We start from the raw sequence: 20,243 nt of genomic DNA on the forward strand, positions 1-20,243 counted from the left end.
AAACCAGTGACAAGCACTCCCAAACAGATTCTATTTTTTAATTTCATTGTTAACCAGTTAGAATGAGTTATTGCTGTTAAATGGTCTGGTATCAGCTTCAAAGTAGTGTTTTTGGCTACAAATGATTCATCCATACATAACACAAAATAGCGGCTTTAAAACACTGTACCTTTGCATGTTTCTTCTTTAAAGAATTTAGCTCTTTCTGCTGTTTCTTTAAATGCTTCAAGTAAGCCTTTGGGAGAAAAATAGAATCAAAAATAGTTTTTTTTTTCTTTTTTTGTAACCACAATGATTACACTTGGTGAGAAACAAAAATATATCGGTGTCACCAATATGTGTAATACAAGAGTGCTTGCAAAATAGTCAAGCAATTTTACCTTCATCTGCTTTAAATCTTCTATCCTTACTTGAGGGATAAGTTCAATACCTAAACAACAACAAAAAAATTAAGTCACTATGTATACTAAAAACTAGAGAGAATAACTGATAATATAGAATTGACATATTGAAATCTCATGGAAAGACTTTGAAGCAGCTTTACATGTGATAAATATAAACATCTTAAGTTCCTATTACAAAGCAATTAATTGGACAATTGAAATGTTGCATGTCTTAACTTAGGTCAGGTTTCCTACAAGCAGAGCCTAAGAAGGGGATTCATGTGCATGTGATTGATTGAGGGCAGACTCTCAGGAGAAACCCCTAAGGGAATGAAGGAAGTGGAGCGGGGCAGAGGAAGAAGGTAGGGTGTGTTTCTAGTTGAAATACAGCCTCAGTCTGATCCTACAGGGAGCTCTTCAGTACAAATGGCACCCAAGAGTCGTTCCACCTTGGCGAAAAGAGGCTGGGCTTTTGTAACCCTGGATCAATCAGCTGAGAGCTATAGAGGTTTCACAAAACCTTTCAGGCAAGGGAACTCTCATGGTCCCAGGGCAATTCTCTGGAGAAGGGCAGTGAAATGCCCAATCAGCCAAAATTCATAGGAGCGGGAGATGGCATAGTGAACCCATAAAGGGAAGCTGATCAGGCACCAAAGCATCTATTATCCTTACTCTTACCTCTGTATTTCAAGGCATATCATACCAGTCAACTAATTCCCAACTCTATTCTCAATTCAGTCATCATGACAGAAGAAAACATTTTCTTCTGGGTTCTCCCTTTTACCAAATTCAATCTTAGCATTTAAGCAATGTGCTATTGAGCATAGCAATGCCTTAAACATACAGGAACGAATAAAATTAAGCCAGTGTATAACAGGAGGCTATCAGGAGGAGCTAGGGTAATACACTAAGTCATCCTACCGTCTGAGTGATGCTAACCCAGGTGTTGTCATAGCAACATTTGTAGCCAGATCCTCAAACAGTTTCTGTTTGACTGCAGATTTTCATCTTAGGCAAACAAAATGAATGTGCACTCTGTGCTATAATTGATTTCCATTAGAATCCCAAAGGCTAGGTATGATATATTTAAGAGAGATAGGCATCAAGTCCCAGTCTCTTGTTTTTCCCTTTTATTCATTTTAAGATGTGCACATTCAATGACAGGGTGGTCAGGCCGCAGGAGGAAAGTTTTGGCTGAGGGAAATCAGCCTTGTGATCTGTAACATTTTATGATCAGGGTGTCAAGGGTCCATGGGGGCTCTCTACTGATCTCCTAAGTCGGCCTTCACAAGCTATCTCCCCAGGGACTGAGGCAGGGTAAGGCAAGAGAGTGACTCCCGGCACACAAAGAGCTCCCTGTCTTTAGGCCTCAGCTCGCTCATCTGTAAAAATGAACATACAGGATTTGGGGAGTATGCAAGGTTCTCCAGAGATCTAGCAAATTCTAAGAGTTTGACCCAGTCTGATGAAACTTACTCTCTCTCTCTCTCAATTTTTATTTTATTTTTTGTTCTTGGTTCAGCTAAATCTTGATTAAAAGAAACCTACAAAAACATAAACTTCTCTCAATTACCTGGTTTTGGGGGAAAGACACAATTTGTAAAAATTTTGGTTCCCATAAGTGATTTAGTTAGAAAAAAACCCCACACTCTACAGAAGAGGGCAGTTCCATCTTCGTGCCAAGAACAGGCTTCCTCATAGAGCTTTGCATGATAATGGGAATGTTCCACGCATGGGTCTGTCCAACTGACAGCCTCTAGCCCCTTGTGGCTCTTGAGCACCTGAAATGTGGCTAGTGTGAATGAGGAACTCAAGGTTTAACTTTTAAGTTAATTGTTAAAGAAATTCAAATAGCCCCATGTGGTTAGTGGCTACTATAGAGGACCGTGCAGGTCTACAGGCTTCCATGGTATGAAAGTAGGTTAGGCAGCACATTTGGGGCTCCAAAGGTTTTGGCTAATTGAAGTTTGACTACATAAAATTTTTGTTCTTATCAGCATAGTTCCTTAACAATAACTTGTTTTCTCTTAATCGCTAATCTGGAAATTAGGAGCTGGGTTTTCTTAATCCTTTGTTCTTAAAATCAGAAAGAAAAATAAAGTCGTGTTGGTGCAGTCGTTGCCGTTTGGCTGAATGTCTAAGAAAAACAGTTTGGAATTTCACACCTCCCCACCTTCATAGATGTCTGTAGCAAACGCTGTCTGCTCCAGCCACACGCCAGGCCCTGTCTACATCAGCTCTTCTAGTTCACTTCCAATTGCCAGTGTTTGAATGTCAAGAATTTACCCCTTCCACGGGAACCCTCAAGAAAAGGCTGACAGGAGTCAGGGTATACATTCCCCAGCTCCCTCTTCCCTCTAAGAGGAGACCTCTGAGAAGTACGTCCAATACTAGCCCGCAGAGGTTCTCCAGGACATTAAGTTCTAGGTGCCTCCTGGCAACTGGCTTTAAAACATTCTAATTACTGACTGCTTTCCCTCCCTGGTGTCACTTCTTCATACCTCTATCTGCGTCCACTGCAACCCAGAATAAACTACTTGCACTGGAAGCCTTCTCTCAGGGTCTGCTTTGGGGTGACTCAAATTAAGACAGTTTTCTGGAAAGAAATGGAAGCTTGCTTTCTCAAATGACATCTCTTCCCCCAAAGGCTTTACTCCCCACCCCACCCCAATCCATGGAGAAGCGTGGTAAAAACACCTACAAACTTCTCTTTTGTACTTCCATGCCATTCTCCTAAAAGCTATCATACAAAAGAACAGACCTCTCACTTACACCAGGCTCTACTGAGCCTAGCTACCTCCACATGTGTCCTTCTAGGTCACACACTGCCCTGCCCCATGAACTTCAGTATCTGACTTGTGGTTTTCCTATGCAGGCACTCCCAGACATCCGACACAGTGATTCAATATGCATGAGAAGAATATGCTGGGTGACTTTCCTTTCTATTTCCATGATGCCTTCCATTCTAGAAATCTTCATCTCCACTTTACCTCACCTCCCACTGACAGTTGTAAATGGGATGTTAACACTGCTTGCAACTGCCCCTCCTCCAAGATATGTACTTAGAGGGACCTCTTTCTGACTGCAATCTCTATCCTGCCAACTTCACTCACTCCCTCACACCTACCAAGCAAGCTTTTTACTTTCATCTTGTTTCTGGTTCCCTTTAACCTTTTCCTTTCCTAGCAAAGTCTCTCTCCTCTAGTATCTACCCCCCTGGAACATTAACCTATAAATTATGATCAGGGTGGCAGACTGAGTGCAAAAATGGCCAAAAAATTCCACCGCTCCCTGTTTCCACACCTACTTACATGTGACTTTGGAACTCCTCCCATCAAGATGTGGAATCTGTTTCCCCAACTCTTGAATCTGGGCTGGGCCATGTGACTTGCTTGAGATGATGGAATGTAGTGGAAAGAATGTCATGCCAGTTCTAGGTCTAGGACTCATCAAGGAACCTGACATACAGATGGTCCCCAACTTACAGTGGTTCAACTTTGCGATGATGAAAAAGTGATATGCATTCAGTAGAAAGCATATGTTGAATTGTGAATTTTGATCTTTTCCTAAGCTAGAGATACGCACTGGGGCTGCAGCAAGCCTCAGCTCTCAGTCAGCTGTATACTCTACAGTGTACTGCACTTAATAAGTTACATAAAATATTTAACACTTCATTATAAAATAGGCTTTGTGTTAGATGATTTTGCCCAACTGTAGACTAATGTAGGTGTTCTGAGCACATTTTAAATAGGCTAGACTAAGCTAAGTTATGATGTCCAGTAGCTTAGGTATTAAACACATTTTTGACTTAACGATATGTTCAGCTTATGAGGATGTAACTCTGTCATAAGTCAAGGAGCATCTGTACTTTCACCTCCATTTTAGAATATTACAACTACCATGTGAACAAGCCCAGGCTAAGCTGATGAAAGATGAGAGTTCACAAGGAAGACAGCCCACTTGTCCCAGCCAATGACACCTTAGCTGAACCCCAAACATTTGAATAAGCATAGCTAAGATTAGCTGAGTCACTGATACTAATCCACCCGTTACCAGAAAAGCCACCCAGACAACCTCATGAGCTATAATACACGCTTACTTTATTTAAATTTCTGACTTTTGCAGTTGCTTGTTACACAGCAATAGCCCACTGTTACAATGTCATAACTTAATGCTCTTCAATCTTTTGGTCCCAGACCATACACATTATGATAATTTCAGGCTTGCAATTCCCTAAGCTGTACTTTGTCCATAGTTGTTGCTGAGTTTCTGGGCACTGCTGAAGAAGTAATGAGATCAAGCTACATCAACTTAATACACACCACCAACCCTCACCAGGGTCCTGTGTGCTATGTGGCAGACCTCCTCCTTATTTCTTGTGGATCGTTCTATTCCAGTCAGTGGCAACTCCAAAGCTTTTCCATACTGTTGTTTTTCAGTTCTACCTCTACCTTTCTCAGCAGAGAGCAGCCACCTAACCAACTTCTTAGATCAGATAGAATCTATCTATGTTATACTACAAAAATGACCACTATTTATTTCCCTTCTAATCAAGAGGTAGAGTCTACTTCTTTCCCCCTTGAATATTGGTTCACTTTGTGACCTGCTATGGTCAATGATATACCAGCAGAGGCTGGAAAAGGGCTGCTCTTTAAACTCAGGGAGTACCATATGAATAAGCCTGCTCAGGCTTCAGGATGATGTGAAACAACTTGCCAAATGACAGATGTGTGCATAAGGTCATCCCACATCTACCTTCCAGTCAACCTATCAGCTGATCACAGGTGCATAACAAGACACAGAGATTAGCCAAACCAGTTTAGACCAACCAACCCAGTGAAACATGATCTCAATGTCTGAAGCTACTAAAATTTGAGGTCATATGTCATGCAGCATAAGCTGACTGATACACCATCTGTCAGAATTCTTCCTGTCTATCCTGAAACTTCTATTCACTCATCATTCTTCTTGGTTCAGATCGAACATATCTCTTCCTTCCTTATCCAGCTGAATTTCACCCATTTTGTTGATTCAGATCTTCCTTATGGTCTTGTTTTACCATGTACTCTCTTTTGCATTTTCCTTGTTTTCCTTTATTAGTTCCTACCAACATGCCACTGTCCTCCAGAACAACCATCTTATGTCTTAAATTATGTCTCACATTTTTCTAATCGTGTTTCTACCTTCATCATTCAATCATTCCTGGTTCAACAATAATTTTGTAGTCCTCACTTCTCTGGACTTATCTACAGCATCTTTGCAAAACTAATTCTTCTTAGAACACAGACCTCTCTTTTTTCTTTTTTCCCATTCATTCTGCCTTCTAAGTACACTTATTCTGTTTCTCTATCCCTCCTTCTTCTTCTCTACCTGGCATAGATTTGCTAATTGCATATTTCTGCCCAAATGTATCAGCAACAGCTTGACCTCAGTGATATACAGGACCAAAATCATCTTCTTTACCAAAAGCAGCTCCTCCTCCTAACTCCTCTACTTCTCTCAATGGTACCATCTGTCTCTGGGATTTGTCCATGCAGTCTGAGTTACCACAAAGCCCCTTTTTCCCTAAGGCCCATATCCAAGCTGCCAACTTATTTCTATTCTTCCTTTTGACAATTTCCAACTTAATCCAGACTTCCTTGTCCCTATCATTCATTAAACAGCCCTTTACTTCCCAAGAAAATAGATTACTATATCTTAACTAGGCATGGTTCCAGGGACACACTGATGATGAGGTGTGGTCTCACCTGCAATAACCTCATTCTCTGGTTGTTAATACTCTATTAACACAATGTGATAGGTGTGTTATAACAGAAGCATGAGTGTCATAATTCTTACCTTGCCCTTAGCATGCCCACTTTCAATGAATTCTTCTGCCAAGACTATAATTTTCTTAAAATACTTCTTTGACTCATTTCCCATGACCTTCTCAGGGTGACCCCAGAATTCTTTCCAGAACAGGAAAGATGAACTCCTTGCCACTCCCTATCAGCATTCTCCCTGCTCCCTTTCTCTCCAATATGGAATGGGCACCACCCAATCAAGGGATGTCTGACCAATTAGAATGGAAACCAATTAAAATAACCAGCACAGTTGTTTCCCTACACATTGGCTGATGACACCTCTTAATGATCTTTCTTTTCATCCAGAGGTAACCACATGGAATTGGCCTTCAAGTGCTCATTTGATAATTTTACAAGCAAATAATCATGGGTGCTAAACATCTACTTATGGGGGGAAATGGTCAGTATGAGAATTTAGAAATGTCCAATAGTGATAACTCTGTTGGTTCATGAGCCCACTGCCTGTCCAGATAAGTACCTATGGGAGGGTCTGGAAGAGAGTGGGGATGAATTAGTTAACATCACTGTGTAAAAGGTTCTTTCCCACAAAGAACTTAGAATTTATATATTTCCTAAAGTTGTAGATATTGTACCCTGTGTAATCAAGGTGGGTGCAGAAGAAAAGGAGCCCAATGGCTCTCTCTCACCTTTCTTGGCTTCCACACCAGAGGCCAGGGCAGCTGTGGTGGTTGGTCTGAGCTCAGAGCTACTCTGAGGGGTCACGTTTGCTTTGGCGGTGTTGGCCTTTCCTTTCTTGTCATTTTTGGAAGTGTCACTGGGCACATCGGCTATGTCACTCTAGAACAGAAACATTTACATTGACCCAAATGAATGTCACTCAAGGTCAAATATCTTGTACATTCTTTATTTTACTGAATCCAGTAAACTTCTACTATACCCTTCCTAGACTTCTACTCTCTTAAAGGCAAAGGATCCAGCCAAGGAAAGAAGATCCAACTTCTTAACAAGCAGAGAATACTTTCTCTTTTTCTAGCTATTGGAGAGATGCTACATCCATTCCAAACTGAGGAGTCTGGTAAAGAGAACATTTAAAAACAAAGGAACAACCCACATGTGCACTGGAATGGGAGAAGGTTGGGATGCAAGGCTGGAAAACAGTGAAAAATCAGTAATAAATGCCATTTTGACTGGGCATGGTAGTTCACACCAGTAATTTCAACGCTTTGGCAGGTCAAGGTGGGAGGACTGCTTGAGGCCAAGACTTTGACACCAACTTAGGCTACAGAGTGAAACCTGTTTTGACAAAAAAAGTAAAAAAATTAGCCAGGTACAGTGGCACGCATCTGTAGTCCCAACTGCTCAGGAGGCTGAGGTGGAGGGATGGCTTGAGCCCAGGAGTTTAAGTTCATAGTGAGCTATGATCACACTACTGCACTCTAACCTGGGCAACACAGCGAGATCCTATCTGTTAAACAATAAATAACTAAAAATAAAAAGCAATTATCATTAATTCACTTAACTGGGATAACTGGTATTTTAGTGTATCACAGAAACAGTACAGTTTGAATATTCCTTATCTAAAATGCTTGAGACCAGAAATGTTTTGGATATCAGATTTTGGAACATTTGCATATACATAATGAGGTATCTTGGGGAACGGACCCAAGTCTAAACAGAAAATTCATTAATGTTTTATATACTTCTTACACACAGCCTGAAGGTAATTTTATACAATATTTTTAGTAATTTTGTTCATGAAAGAAAGTTTATGCACAGTGAACCTTCAAAAAGCAAAGGTATGACTATCTCATGACAGCACTCAAAAAGTGAATTTTTTGAATTTTGGAACATTTCAGATGTTGGATTTTCTGATTAGAAATGCTCCACCTACATTTTAAACTTTCCTAAAAGCATAACAAAATGTTTTTCATTTTCTTTCTAATGGGGAAGGGGTCCCCAGATGTGAGTTAAGCCACTGATGATGAAGTGGATTTTTCTGATGGTAGTCACATTTTATTAAACATGCCACACTTTTGTAGGAAGTCAACTATTGTTGAATTGATGAGCTCAGTTTTAAAATGGCTAATTCATTATTCCTTAAATTTGCTAATTCATATCTTTATCTTGCTTTTGTAAACACTGTTTGATAATCAAACTCCCACAACTTAGCCATCTTTAATCAACCATTTCTACTTACAGTTTCAATTCCCATAGCTCTCATTTGGTCTGCTCTCTTTTCTGTAATTGAGAGAAATTTCTTTGGATCTGATAAAGCATCCACAATATCTAGGGAAAAAGAAAAAACCCAATGAGCTGTTAATTCTCTGTTTTACTGAAAATATTCAAGAAAACTCTGTTTAATAAACTACAATCCTGGATACCTGTTGTGCTTTCTGTTAACAATCTTTTCCTAGGACATAAGACACACTGAGGAAGGCACAGCTAGTTGCAGAAAACAAGAAAGGAGTAAAAGCAAGGGCCAAAGACCAGAGGATGTTTTTATTGTCTCTTTTTTCCCTTTAGTTTTTCCCGATATGAAAGAGGCAGAGTGTCAGGACAAACCGAATGAAGTGTGTGGGTTCTTGACTGTTTTTTCACTTGTGTGTGACTTTCAGCAAGTTGATTAATGTCCCCAGCCTCAGTTTCTTTATCTGGAAATTAGGAAGGATACCACCTGTCCTGAAGAATAATCGTGATAATTCAATGAGATGATGAACGTAAAAAGTACCTGAGGCACGTAGGTCTTATTTTTCAATACAGAAGGATAATACATGTTCAAAGTCAATTTTGGTTCCATGGTAGACAAAATGAAATCTTTCTCTAGTGTTTTTTCAGGTATAACCTGAACTTAAAAGACAGTAGAATTTCATATTTTATATTAATGTCATTTGAAGATTTCAAAGTACTTTCAGAGTTGCATATAATTGTGTATAATTTACTCTTACTATAGAAGGCAAAATTATTCTTGTTAACTTGAAACCCTCCATAATTTATACATTTTAAATACTGTGTAAGTTTATAAATTTTCCCTAACAGAATCACCTTCCTAATTACAATCTTAGGATAATTCTTAAGATAACATTCTCAGTACTTAGGGCACATAATTCTCTCGGTTTCAATTTTTTTTCTTTTCCTTTTTATAACAGAAAATAACATTTGCACATGGTTGGCCAGAGGCAGTGGCTCACGCCTGTAATCCCAGTACTTTGGGAGGGTGAGACGGTTGGATCACCTGAGGTCAGGAGTTCAAGACCAGCCTGAGCAACATGGTGAAACCCTGTCTCTACTAAAAATACAAACATTAGCCGGGCTTGGTGGTGCATGCCTGTAATCTCAGCTACTTGGGAAGCTGAGGCAGGAGAATCACTTGAACCCAGGAGGCGGAGGTTGCAATGAGCAAAGATCGTGCCATTGCACTCCAGGCTGGGTGACGGAGTGAGACTCCGTCTCAGAAAAATAAATAAATAAATAAATAAATAAAATAAAATAACATCTGCACGTGGTAAACATTCAAATATATAAAATGAAAAGTGAAAACTTTCTCTCCTGCTAATCCTATGCCCAGAAGGTAACTATTATTATCCATTTCTTGTATCCATTCAGACATTTTTTAAAACTCCAAATGGGTTCATAGTTTTCTGCACCATTTTTTAATGTCAGATATCTTGGGAAACAATCTCATATTGGCAATATAGCTCTAATACATGATTTATAAGGGCTGCTTAAACTTTCCATTCTCTGAATGGTGATAATTTCTTATAATTAATTATAATATTAAGAGAATTTCTTATAATAATTTCCAGTTGCCTATTGGTAGACAGCTTGTCCTGTCAGTTCTTTGCTATTAAAGTATCATTGTAGTGAATGTCATTGAACATTCATTGTAGGGAATGCCTTTGAGCATTTCATAGCATACCTCTACGTATATTTATAGAATAGATTCTTAGAAGTTACAATGATGGGTAAGGGTATTTGTCCTATGGTAGTTATTGCCAAATTGCACTCCACCAAAATTGCATCAATTGATTCTCCCAGCAGTGGCATGTGAGAAGGTCTGTTTTTATCACCCATGATCCCAAAGAACTCTTTGCCTCTCAACAACAGCTGTGGAAAAATTAGCTCTTAAATCTTGCTCAGGAAAAAAAAAAATCACAGACAACAATTTTTGGCAAGTTAATATTCTAGGAATTTATTTATCTATTTTAAACTCTTTGTTATAAAACATTTCAAGTATACACAAAAGTGGAGAGAAAAGTACAATAACCGCTCATATATTTATGATGACAACCCAACAATTATAAACATCTGTTTGCCACATTTCCTTTATATTCCTTTCATTTTTTCTCTTTCCTCTCTATTGAAATATATTAAGGTGAATTCCATATATCAGAACATTTAATTCCTAATAACTTGTCTCTGCAGCTCTAAATTTAATTTGGAGCCAACCATCCCAATGCTGCATCCAACAAAATTGGCATAATTCTTTACTATGATATAATACACAGCCCATCTTAATATTTCCCCTATTTATAGTTACATTGTTTGAATCAAGGTACCAAATTTCATACTATGTCTCTGATAATTATGGCTCTTAAGTCAATTTTAATCTACAGCAATCCCTCTTGACATCTTTCGTTAAGGGTACTTCTATGAGGTGCTGTGACTTTATATGCATCGCATTGAGGGATATAAAGCCTGGTTGCCCCACTTGTTGTGATGCTAAGATCCTTAAGTAGGTTCAGGAGGTGGCAGCTCGATCTCTGCATCATACTGCTGCTATCTCTCTTCACAACCATTCGGTGAATCTCATGGCAACACTTTGGCTCCCAACATTACTTTTAGTGGTGCTGATGGTGCTGACATCTCTCTTCAGTCAGTAGTGTCTGGAGGAGACACAGGGTTTACCTTCATTGCTTAGAGAGGAAATGCAACGTTCAGAAGACTCCTCTGATGCCAATTCATGTCCTTTCTACTCAGCATCCCTCTGCCCTGTGGTCACTGGTCACCCACGAGGTGATGCTGTGTTAGGAGAACCACATGGCTTTGTCATCATCATCAGGATGCCATGAAGCGGGCATGACTAAGGTCCTTCAGCACATGAGGACACAATTTGACCAACCTAGACTTTTAGCGCAACTCTTTGTGCCTGACTCCCAAATGCCTCTTCCCGCCACTTGTCCACACCATTATGAGGCAGAGTGAGGTTTAACTTGTATCCATTAAACTTTTCTGCCCTTCTTTGCAGGAGCTATACTTGGTCTATGCTTCTCTGTACACTCCCACGTCGGATATGTTTTGTCAAGTATCCAATCCCAATGGCCCATTTCAGTGATAACACACAGGACTGGGTGGGTAGGAAACACTCGCTAATTTTTAATGGCATGTAATCATTCTGGGGGCCTGTAGAGAGTATATGGTATTTTTGAGGAATAACTGGTAGTCTTTTCCATAGGAATAACAGATAATACTTTAATTACTTAAAACAAGTTACAGAATCAATAAAGAAAGACATTAAAGAATGAAATGATCCTTCTATCCTAACCAAGCAGTTTTGTATACTTTTGTGTAATTTTTGCACATGAATACATTTTTTCCACGGTTTATTTAGAGTTATATAACCTGCTTTTTCATTGATGCATATATTATATCTTCATAGTTCTGAAAACTATTTTTAGTAAATGGGTAATGTCGCATTGATTTTCTATATCAAACTATTCCCCACTGGTAGACACTCAGATGGGCTTTCAATTTTTCTATAAAAAGATGGATTTAGGAATATCTTAGTACAAAAAAATGATTTCTTTGTCATTTTATCAGAAAGTTCATGGTTCAGTTAAATAATATAGCAGTTTATATAACTTATATGCCTGATAGGCATTCTTAACAAAATTTAATCTTAATAAGCTTTAAAATAGTTATTGAAGAATGATGAATGGAAGGAGTACTAAGAACATAAAGCAGAGGCTGGGCACGGTGGTTCACGCCTGTAATCCCAGTACTTTGGGAGGCCGAGGTGGGTGGATCATTTGGGGTCAGGAGTTTGAGACCAGCCTGGTTAACATGGTGAAATTCCATCTTTACTAAAATCACACACACACATACACAAATTAGCTGCGTGTGGTGGTGCACACCTGTAATCCCAGCTACTCGGGAGGATGAGGCAGTAGAATTGCTTGAACCTGGGAAGTGGAGGTTGCAGTAAGCTGAGATCATGCCACTGCACTGCAGACTGGGTGACAGAGCAAGACTCTGTCTCAAAAATAATACAAAATAAAAATTAAAAGCAGAATTAAGAGGGTGGAGTAGATTGAATAGTGTCCACCAAAACTTCCATTTACCTAGAACTTCAGAACGTGATTGTTATTTATAAATAGGGTCTTTGCTTAGGTTTTAGAAGAGGACTGAAATGAGATCATACTAGATGAGGGTGGGCCCTAAATCCAATCACTAGTATCGCTGTAAGAAGGGAGAGAACATGGAGTCACAGGGAAGAAGGCCATGTGACAACAGAGGCAGAGACTGGAGTGGTGCAGCTTCAAGCCAAGGAATGCCAAGGACTGTCTGGAGCCACCAGAAGCCAGAAAGAGGCTAGGAAGGATTCTTCCCAAGAGCCTTCAGAGGGGGCATAGTCCTGCCCACCCCTTAGTCTCAGGCTTCTAGCCTCCATAAATCTCTGTTGTTTTAAACCACCCAGTTTGCGGTTGTTACAGTAGTGCTAGGAAACTAGTGCAGAGGGAGAACAAGACAACTGTACATTTGATTGCCACAGTAATTGAGGGGAAAAAACTTCACTACTTAAATTCTTGGGGATGCATCTTCCACACAAAGTCATGTGCTTAAGTGTACAAGGCAGGCTTTATCATTAAGACCATGGAGGGTCCAGCAGCCCCTGGAGACCTCCTGCTAGAATCCCAGTGGTTTTCCTCCTGTTTATGCCACAATGTCTTGGTCTCAGCTTCTAGGGCTGATTCTACACAATCCTGACCTAGCTGAATCCACATACTGCCTTGTTTGTCACAGCCAAGCTGTCTGAGATGCCCTCGTCAGCCATCTGCTATAGGATTATGTAGATGTCACCTAAATGATACAACAAAATCAGAGCCTGTTGAAGATTTATCCATTAGCTGGATAAATATCATTGCTTAAATCTATCTTGAATTACCAATATTAACAAATCTAGACACTATTAGGGACATATGATGCTAGATCCTAACATCCTGCCTTATTTGGATCTTATTTTCTGAAACGTCTTATTTGAGAAGTTTTATTTGCAGTTAGATTCTGTCTTTCTTTACCTTTAAGAAATTACAATATACAATAATAATGCAATATAATGTTCTTGAACAAAATGCAACAAAAATATGAAAAGTGTAAAGTAAGATTTGTTCAAATTAAATCAGATAAGACAAAAAATAGATTACAAAAGGACTAAATGCCTTGAGCAAGGCTAAAGTTAGCAGGCTATTTGAAATGGATGCTTAATTTCTAGCAATTTCAAATAACAAAGTAGATACTTCTAGGACAAGCATGTCCAATCCATGGCCCACAGGCCACATGTGGTCTAGGATGGCTTTGAATGTGGTCCAACACTAATTTGTGAACTTTCCTAAAATATTATGAGAATTATGCACAAACTTTTTTTAATTTTTAATTTTTTAATTTAATTTATTTTATTTTTTTAGCTCATCAGCTATCGTTAATGTTAGTATGTTTTATGTGTGGCTCAAGACAATTCTTATTCTTCCAATGTGGCCCAGTGAAGCCAAAAGATTGGACATCCCTTTCTAGGATGTTTAATTTGGTCCTGTGGTGGCAGGTGTTCATTCTGTAGCTGGAGTTATAGATCAATGCAGAAGAATGGCATTTGAATACCGGGGACAGTTCTGACAAAAATTTTCTGCCGAAGTGCAAAGGGCTCAGCATTAGGGAGCCAAGGCCCGTCTCGCCATCAGAGAAATGCAAATCAAAACCACAATGAGATACCATCTCACACCAGTTAGAATGGCAATCATTAAGAAGTCAGGAAACAACAGGTGTTGGAGAGGATGTGGAGAAATAGGAACACTTTTACACTGTTGGTGGGATTGTAAACTAGTTCAACCATTATGGAAAACAGTATGGCAATTCCTCAAGGATCTAGAACTAGATGTACCATATGACCCAGCCATCCCACTACTGGGTATATACCCAAAGGATTATAAATTATTCTACTACAAAGACACATGTACACGTATGTTTATTGCGGCACTATTCACAATAGCAAAGACCTGGAATCAACCCAAATGTCCATCTGTGACAGACTGGATTAAGAAAATGTGGCACATATACACCATGGAATACTATGCAGCCATAAAAAAGGATGAGTTTGCGTCCTTTGTAGGGACATGGATGCAGCTGGAAACCATCATTCTTAGCAAACTATCACAAGAAGAGAAAACCAAACACCGCATGTTCTCACTCATAGGTGGGAACTGAACAATGAGATCACTTGGACTCAGGAAGGGGAACATCACGCACTGGGGCCTATCATGGGGAGCGGGGAGTGGGGAGGAGGGAGGGATTGCATTGGGGAGTTATACATGATATAAATGATGAATTGATGGGTGCTGACGAGTTGATGGGTGCAGCACACCAACATGGCACAAATATACATATGTAACAAACCTGCACGTTATGCACATGTACCCTAGAACTTAAAGTATAATAAAAAAAAAAAAAAAAAAAAAGATAATTTTTCATTGTATTTCAGTTTCTCCACTGGCCAGGGACACACACATGTGAGACATACAGATAGGTAGATACGAAAAGTGCTGCATATCAAAAAAGGAAATTGATTTTTGATAGCCACATTTAAAATAACCTGTAATCAGAGAATGAAAAGCTGTACCTCAAATATCTCATACTTACCTACTTGTGTAACTGTACTTGAAAAATGGTATTTATTTTTTCCTTGCTTCAGCTCAGAAAAATAGCTTAAGGAAGTAGTTAAGTACGTCGGGTATATTCTTGGCCAAAGTTTTGCATATTCAAGTAAACCCAGTATCTTTCTTTGGTGCCAATATGACATTTCATTGGACTTCCTTCCTTTTATTGGGGAATACTGTGGCTGCCTATTTCCCATTTAGTTTAGAGTTCCACAGGATAAATCACTGTGACAAGAATTCATTTTCAGTGCTGATTAGCATCCACTGGCAGGTGAGTAGGCCTTGCTAGGAGGGAGCCACACTGTACATCTAACAGGGTAAAGACGGATGCATGCAAACTCCTGACTCTGAAGAACCCACAAGGGTGGCCCCAGCAGGGGCTCCAGAACCTCTCTTTTTAAAAAGAAACCAGTCTGCTTTTTCTGATTTGGTTCTTTCATTAAGACTTAACTTAAAGCTTTACTTATGTGTGTTTTTAAAAACACCATCTATTTCTGGGCATAATGCCATTTCCATGAAGCTGGTCTCTCCTAGTAAAGACTTTCCATGTATGCCCTGCTTTTCCCCTCCCTTCCTCCCTCCCATGCTTCCTGACTTTCAAACAGAGTTGAAAGCATCAATTTAGGTGTCTCTAAGAATGGAAATGAAGATAGCAATTCCTTAGTACAGACTTCCCTATGCTTACTCACTTTTCAGGAGAACTCGGTTGATTTTTGTTTGTTTAACCAACGCTTTTCAAATCATTGAGTGCCTCAGTGGTGAGCACTGCCTGCCCATGGCACTTACACTCCCCCTCCCCACCCCTATGTGTTCACTCCTGGCCCAGGTTCCCTCCTGTTCCGCTCTACTATTTCTAACTTACCAAGAGGTACAGGCAGAAGAAAAATACTTGTTCCCCTATCAGCTGCAATGTGGTGCTGATAAAGAAAGGCAAATCCCAAATCTATGATTTTGTCTTAGTTCTTTGGGTTCCTACCAAAAGATTAAGCATTTCTCAAACTGCATTTCCTAGAATGGTAGAAAACACAGTAGGTGCTTGGGCAACAAGATCCTGTGGTCAAATAAGATTGGGAAATGCTTATGTTCTCTCCCTCCCCTTGGGCATTTACCGTACATCCCAGGAATCATGCAACAGATAAGCCTGTTTAAATTTGCTTAGTCTAGCAATTTCCAATGTATTTTACCATAATCTATCCTGCCCCCTTCCTCTCCAGAGCTTTTCTTCTTGAAGTCTAATATTTTCTGTAGTTCAGAAAGGGCCATAAGAAAGATATCATTGTGAATATGCAACTGGGTTTTTCAACAAACATTTAATAGAATATGACATTTTAGCCCCCGGAAGGAAGAGGACAGATGGAACAAGTTTAAATTGCATCAGGAAGTCCTGAGATTATTTCCCAGGAATGGCATCTTAATTAAGAACATTCTTCCTTTGGAAACATCTGATATAAGAAACAGCCAACTATCTTTGTGAAAATGGTTGGAAAGCAGCCCTACGAAAACGATGGGCAGAGAAAACAAAAAACACCTCCCCAACCCCCAGGATGTATTTTTAATAATAGGGAAGGTGGAAAGGGGAAATGTACAAAGAAATAGAGGGCCACTTCGTCTTCCCTTACGTAAAATACTTGTAGAAGAGAAGGCAAAATTTATTGTTGCAGAAGTAATGATCAGCACCGCCCAAGGATCAAAGCCCTGGGAGGCTCATGAAACACAGCTGGGAGTGACATTTCGATACAATGCTGAGGCCCCATAGATTCCGGAAGCAAAGCTCCAACTCTCTTATTTGCTCCCCTCCCTATCACTCAGTAATAATAAAAGAAACACAAGCGACAAAACCCACCCAAAGCCACAGTGGGTGAAAAAGAAATACTGACACTCGTTTCATTGTCATTAGCCCTGGAACTGCTTCCTGTTTCCAACGGCAGTGTCTAACAATGATAAAGCCTTGCAATGGGCAAATGCCATCTACGGTGGCATTGGCACCTACAGATAAAGCACCAAAGATAATCCCAGCACTCGGAAGTCTCATTGGATTTGACAAAGGAAAAATGCTCCTAGCACCCAATCTAGTACTTCTATTTGTGTATGACAGAGGGAGTAAAAGACAAGGTTGTTTTTCTTTATGTTTTGTAGCAAAATAATATTGAAAAAATTAAACCAAGGTTTCATTATTCATTCCTAATCATCTGTCCTAAATGTTACCTTTTTTTTTTTTTTTTCTTATAGTTAAGAGACTGTATTGTTGGACATTTTGCATCCTGGCTGCTTAGAAACAGCCAGGAAGGGTTCAGAACTCATGGTAACCATCACTGCTCTGTTATTTCTTTGTGTCTTTTGGGAGTTTTTGTTTTGTTTTGTTTTGTTTTGTTTTTGAGACAGAGTCTTGGTCTGTCATCCAGGCTGGAGTGCAGTGGCGTGATCTTAGCTCACTTCAACCTCCACCTCCCAGGTACAATCAATTCTTGTGCCTCAGCCTCTGGAGCAGCTGGGATTACAGGCACGTGCTACCATACCTGGTTAATTTTTATATTTTTAGTAGAGACAGTGTTTTTCCATATTGGTCGGGCTGGTCTTGAACTCCTGGCCTCATGTGATCCACCTGTCTCGGCCTCCCAAAGTGCTGGGATTACAGGCATGAGCCACCACACCTGGCCAGTTTTGAGAGTTTTTATGCTATAGAAATGAGAAGGAGAAGGAGTTGCACTCAAATTCCTGCCTCTGTTTCCTGAGGGGCCAAGAAAGAAAACTTCAGTGTTTATCCATAACTAAATTATGGCTAACATAAAATGTAATCCTATACAGCTAATAAAAATATAAAAATATTTAATGACATGGAAACATATTCTAAAAAACAGATTAGAATTCCAAATGAGCGGTATAGTAAGATTTAATTTTGTTAAAAATGAAACAGAAAAGGCCAGGCGCAGTGGCTCACGCCTGTAATCCCAGCACTCTCGGGGGCTGAGGCAAGTGGATCACCTGAGGTCAAAAGTTCAAGATCAGCCTGGTCAACATGGTGAAATCCTGTCTCTACTAAAAATACAAAATTAGCTGGGCATGGTGGTACATCCTGTAGTTTCGGCTATTGGGAGGTTGAGACAGGAGAATCGCCTGAACCCAGGAGATGGAGGTTGCAGTGAGCCGAGATCGTACCATTGCACTCCAGCCTGGGTGACAAGAGCAAAACTCTGTCTCAAATAAATAAATAAATAAACAAACAGGAAAAAATGAGAATGGAAGTAAACAATAGCTGTCTCTGGGCAGTAGATTTGTGAGTGACCCTTATTTGATCCTCTGTGTTCTCAGAATTGCTCTCTGATACATATTTTAACTACTTAACTTTTTATAAAATATTTGTGGAACAAAGTAATGAAAATCCACACTATCTTTCTTTAGCTAAATATAAACTAATGATGTATATTGATGAGTTTCTTTGTTTTCTAGGAAAAATTTAAAAAATTCTTTTTTTCTAGAAAACACTGAGTGCGATGGTGCTGAGCTTCATTTTGAACTTGTTCCTGTGGAATGAACAGGGAATATCAATACTTCAGGGAACACAGACTATAGATTTCCTGCCTCACTGGTTCAGCACATAAATACACTGAGATATGAATGTGGGGGGTTGGCTAAACAGAGAAAATATAAATATATTTTGAATAAGTCAAGAAGCTATAAAGAAGATCAGAGATTTGGAAAAAGACAGTTCTCATATTCTTCTTCTGTTATCTACAGGCAAGACCCTGACACCTCATAATGTCTGTCCCTGGTTTCTTCACTTATGAAATAGATGACCAGATAATTTTGAATAAATTGTATTTGAATGTCAAATCTGGTTAAGGCATCGACTGCAGAATTTCATCAATGGTACACAGAAATTTCAAATGCTTCTGATAAAAAGCAAGCAGCCACAATGACATGTTAGGAAAGAATACTGGCAGGACTAATATTAAAGAGATTAGTTTGGCTCAATACTTAAACACAACACTGCTAATAAGCTACACTGTAAATACAGATGTTTCTGCGCACAGATCTCCCTGTGCTTACATCCATTCTGAACAACTTCATGCTTTTGGATCTCTTTACATAAAGCTCTTGGCATAAAGTAGAAGCTAAATAAATGATTTCTTTCCCTTTTCCATTCGAGTGGCTTAGTTCCCAAGAATGAATTAGAGTTTCAGTGGGAAGTTAACCCATGCAGAGGCAAAACTTGTAAATCTTCCATCATATGGGTTTATACAACTATTTCTAAAATGTGTGAGGTATTCCACAGTTCCTGCTTTCTAAGCTCAAGTATGTGCAGTATGATTTAACTCATCAGCTGATGCCCCATGGCCACCACCGTGCTGTGTTGCTGGCAGGTTTCTGAGGTTTGCCATGGGCTGCTGCTCCTAAACCCACCACTGGTCTCCAGTGCCCTCTTCTGATCCTCTTACCCAGCCTCACAGCACCCCTTTCCAGGCTTTTTATGGGTTATTACCTCTATTACTGTATGTTGTAGCTTCTAATGAGCTTCCTTTTTTTATGAAAGACAAAGGAAAAGGAGGAAGGAGCCTGGACTAAGAGTTACGGGATGGAAAAATACTCATAGCTTATTTTACTTTTTGACTCTGATATTAGACTGTTAAAGTTGTGGATTAGTTGCAGAAAATCTGCCCTCCAGAGAAGCATGCACTACTAAAAACAAACAGCAAAATTATCCCATATTCCCCAAACAAAATAGTGATGTGTTCCCGTAGAGTATAGAAACTATATGTGTATCTACAGACACCCCCCATCAACCCCCATGTGCTCATATATTTCTGAGCCTTGCTATGTCATGCACTCTAATGATAAAGCACCTCACAAGAATGCTATGAGGGAGGTAGTATTATTATCTTCACTTTGGAGGGGAGGAAATGAGGGGTTTGAGAGGTTACATCCTCTTCCCAAGGTCACCCAGCCAGCAGTGGAGAGTGAGGATTTGAACCCGTGGCTACTCGGATGCTGTCATCCTGCTGTACTATTTCCTTACGGATCAATAGACTGACAATGTAGAGGATCTTTGCTTTCTTTTAATGTTATTTGCTTAGATGGGGACCATAAAAAGTTAACACGTTTGCATGTAAGCAAAATCCTATGATTTAATCTAG

General features: G+C 39.6%; 1 protein-coding gene across 15 annotated transcripts in view; it reads right to left on the bottom strand.

Moving 5' to 3' along the window:
- PLCB4 (phospholipase C beta 4) overlaps positions 1-20,243 on the bottom strand; it is a 442,280-nt gene that overhangs the window by 60,132 nt on the left and 361,905 nt on the right. For all 15 annotated transcript variants that reach the window (XM_030915446.1, XM_030915447.1, XM_030915444.1 and 12 more), the window contains 4 exons: positions 8,385-8,473; positions 6,874-7,024; positions 381-430; positions 170-235 (listed from right to left, as the gene is read on the bottom strand). In XM_030915446.1, coding sequence (XP_030771306.1) covers positions 170-235; positions 381-430; positions 6,874-7,024; positions 8,385-8,473 — 356 coding nt within the window. The remainder of the gene's footprint in view (positions 1-169; positions 236-380; positions 431-6,873; positions 7,025-8,384; positions 8,474-20,243) is intronic.

This window comes from Rhinopithecus roxellana, chromosome 13 (assembly GCF_007565055.1).
Source record: "Rhinopithecus roxellana isolate Shanxi Qingling chromosome 13, ASM756505v1, whole genome shotgun sequence".
NCBI classification, from domain to species: domain Eukaryota; kingdom Metazoa; phylum Chordata; class Mammalia; order Primates; family Cercopithecidae; genus Rhinopithecus; species Rhinopithecus roxellana.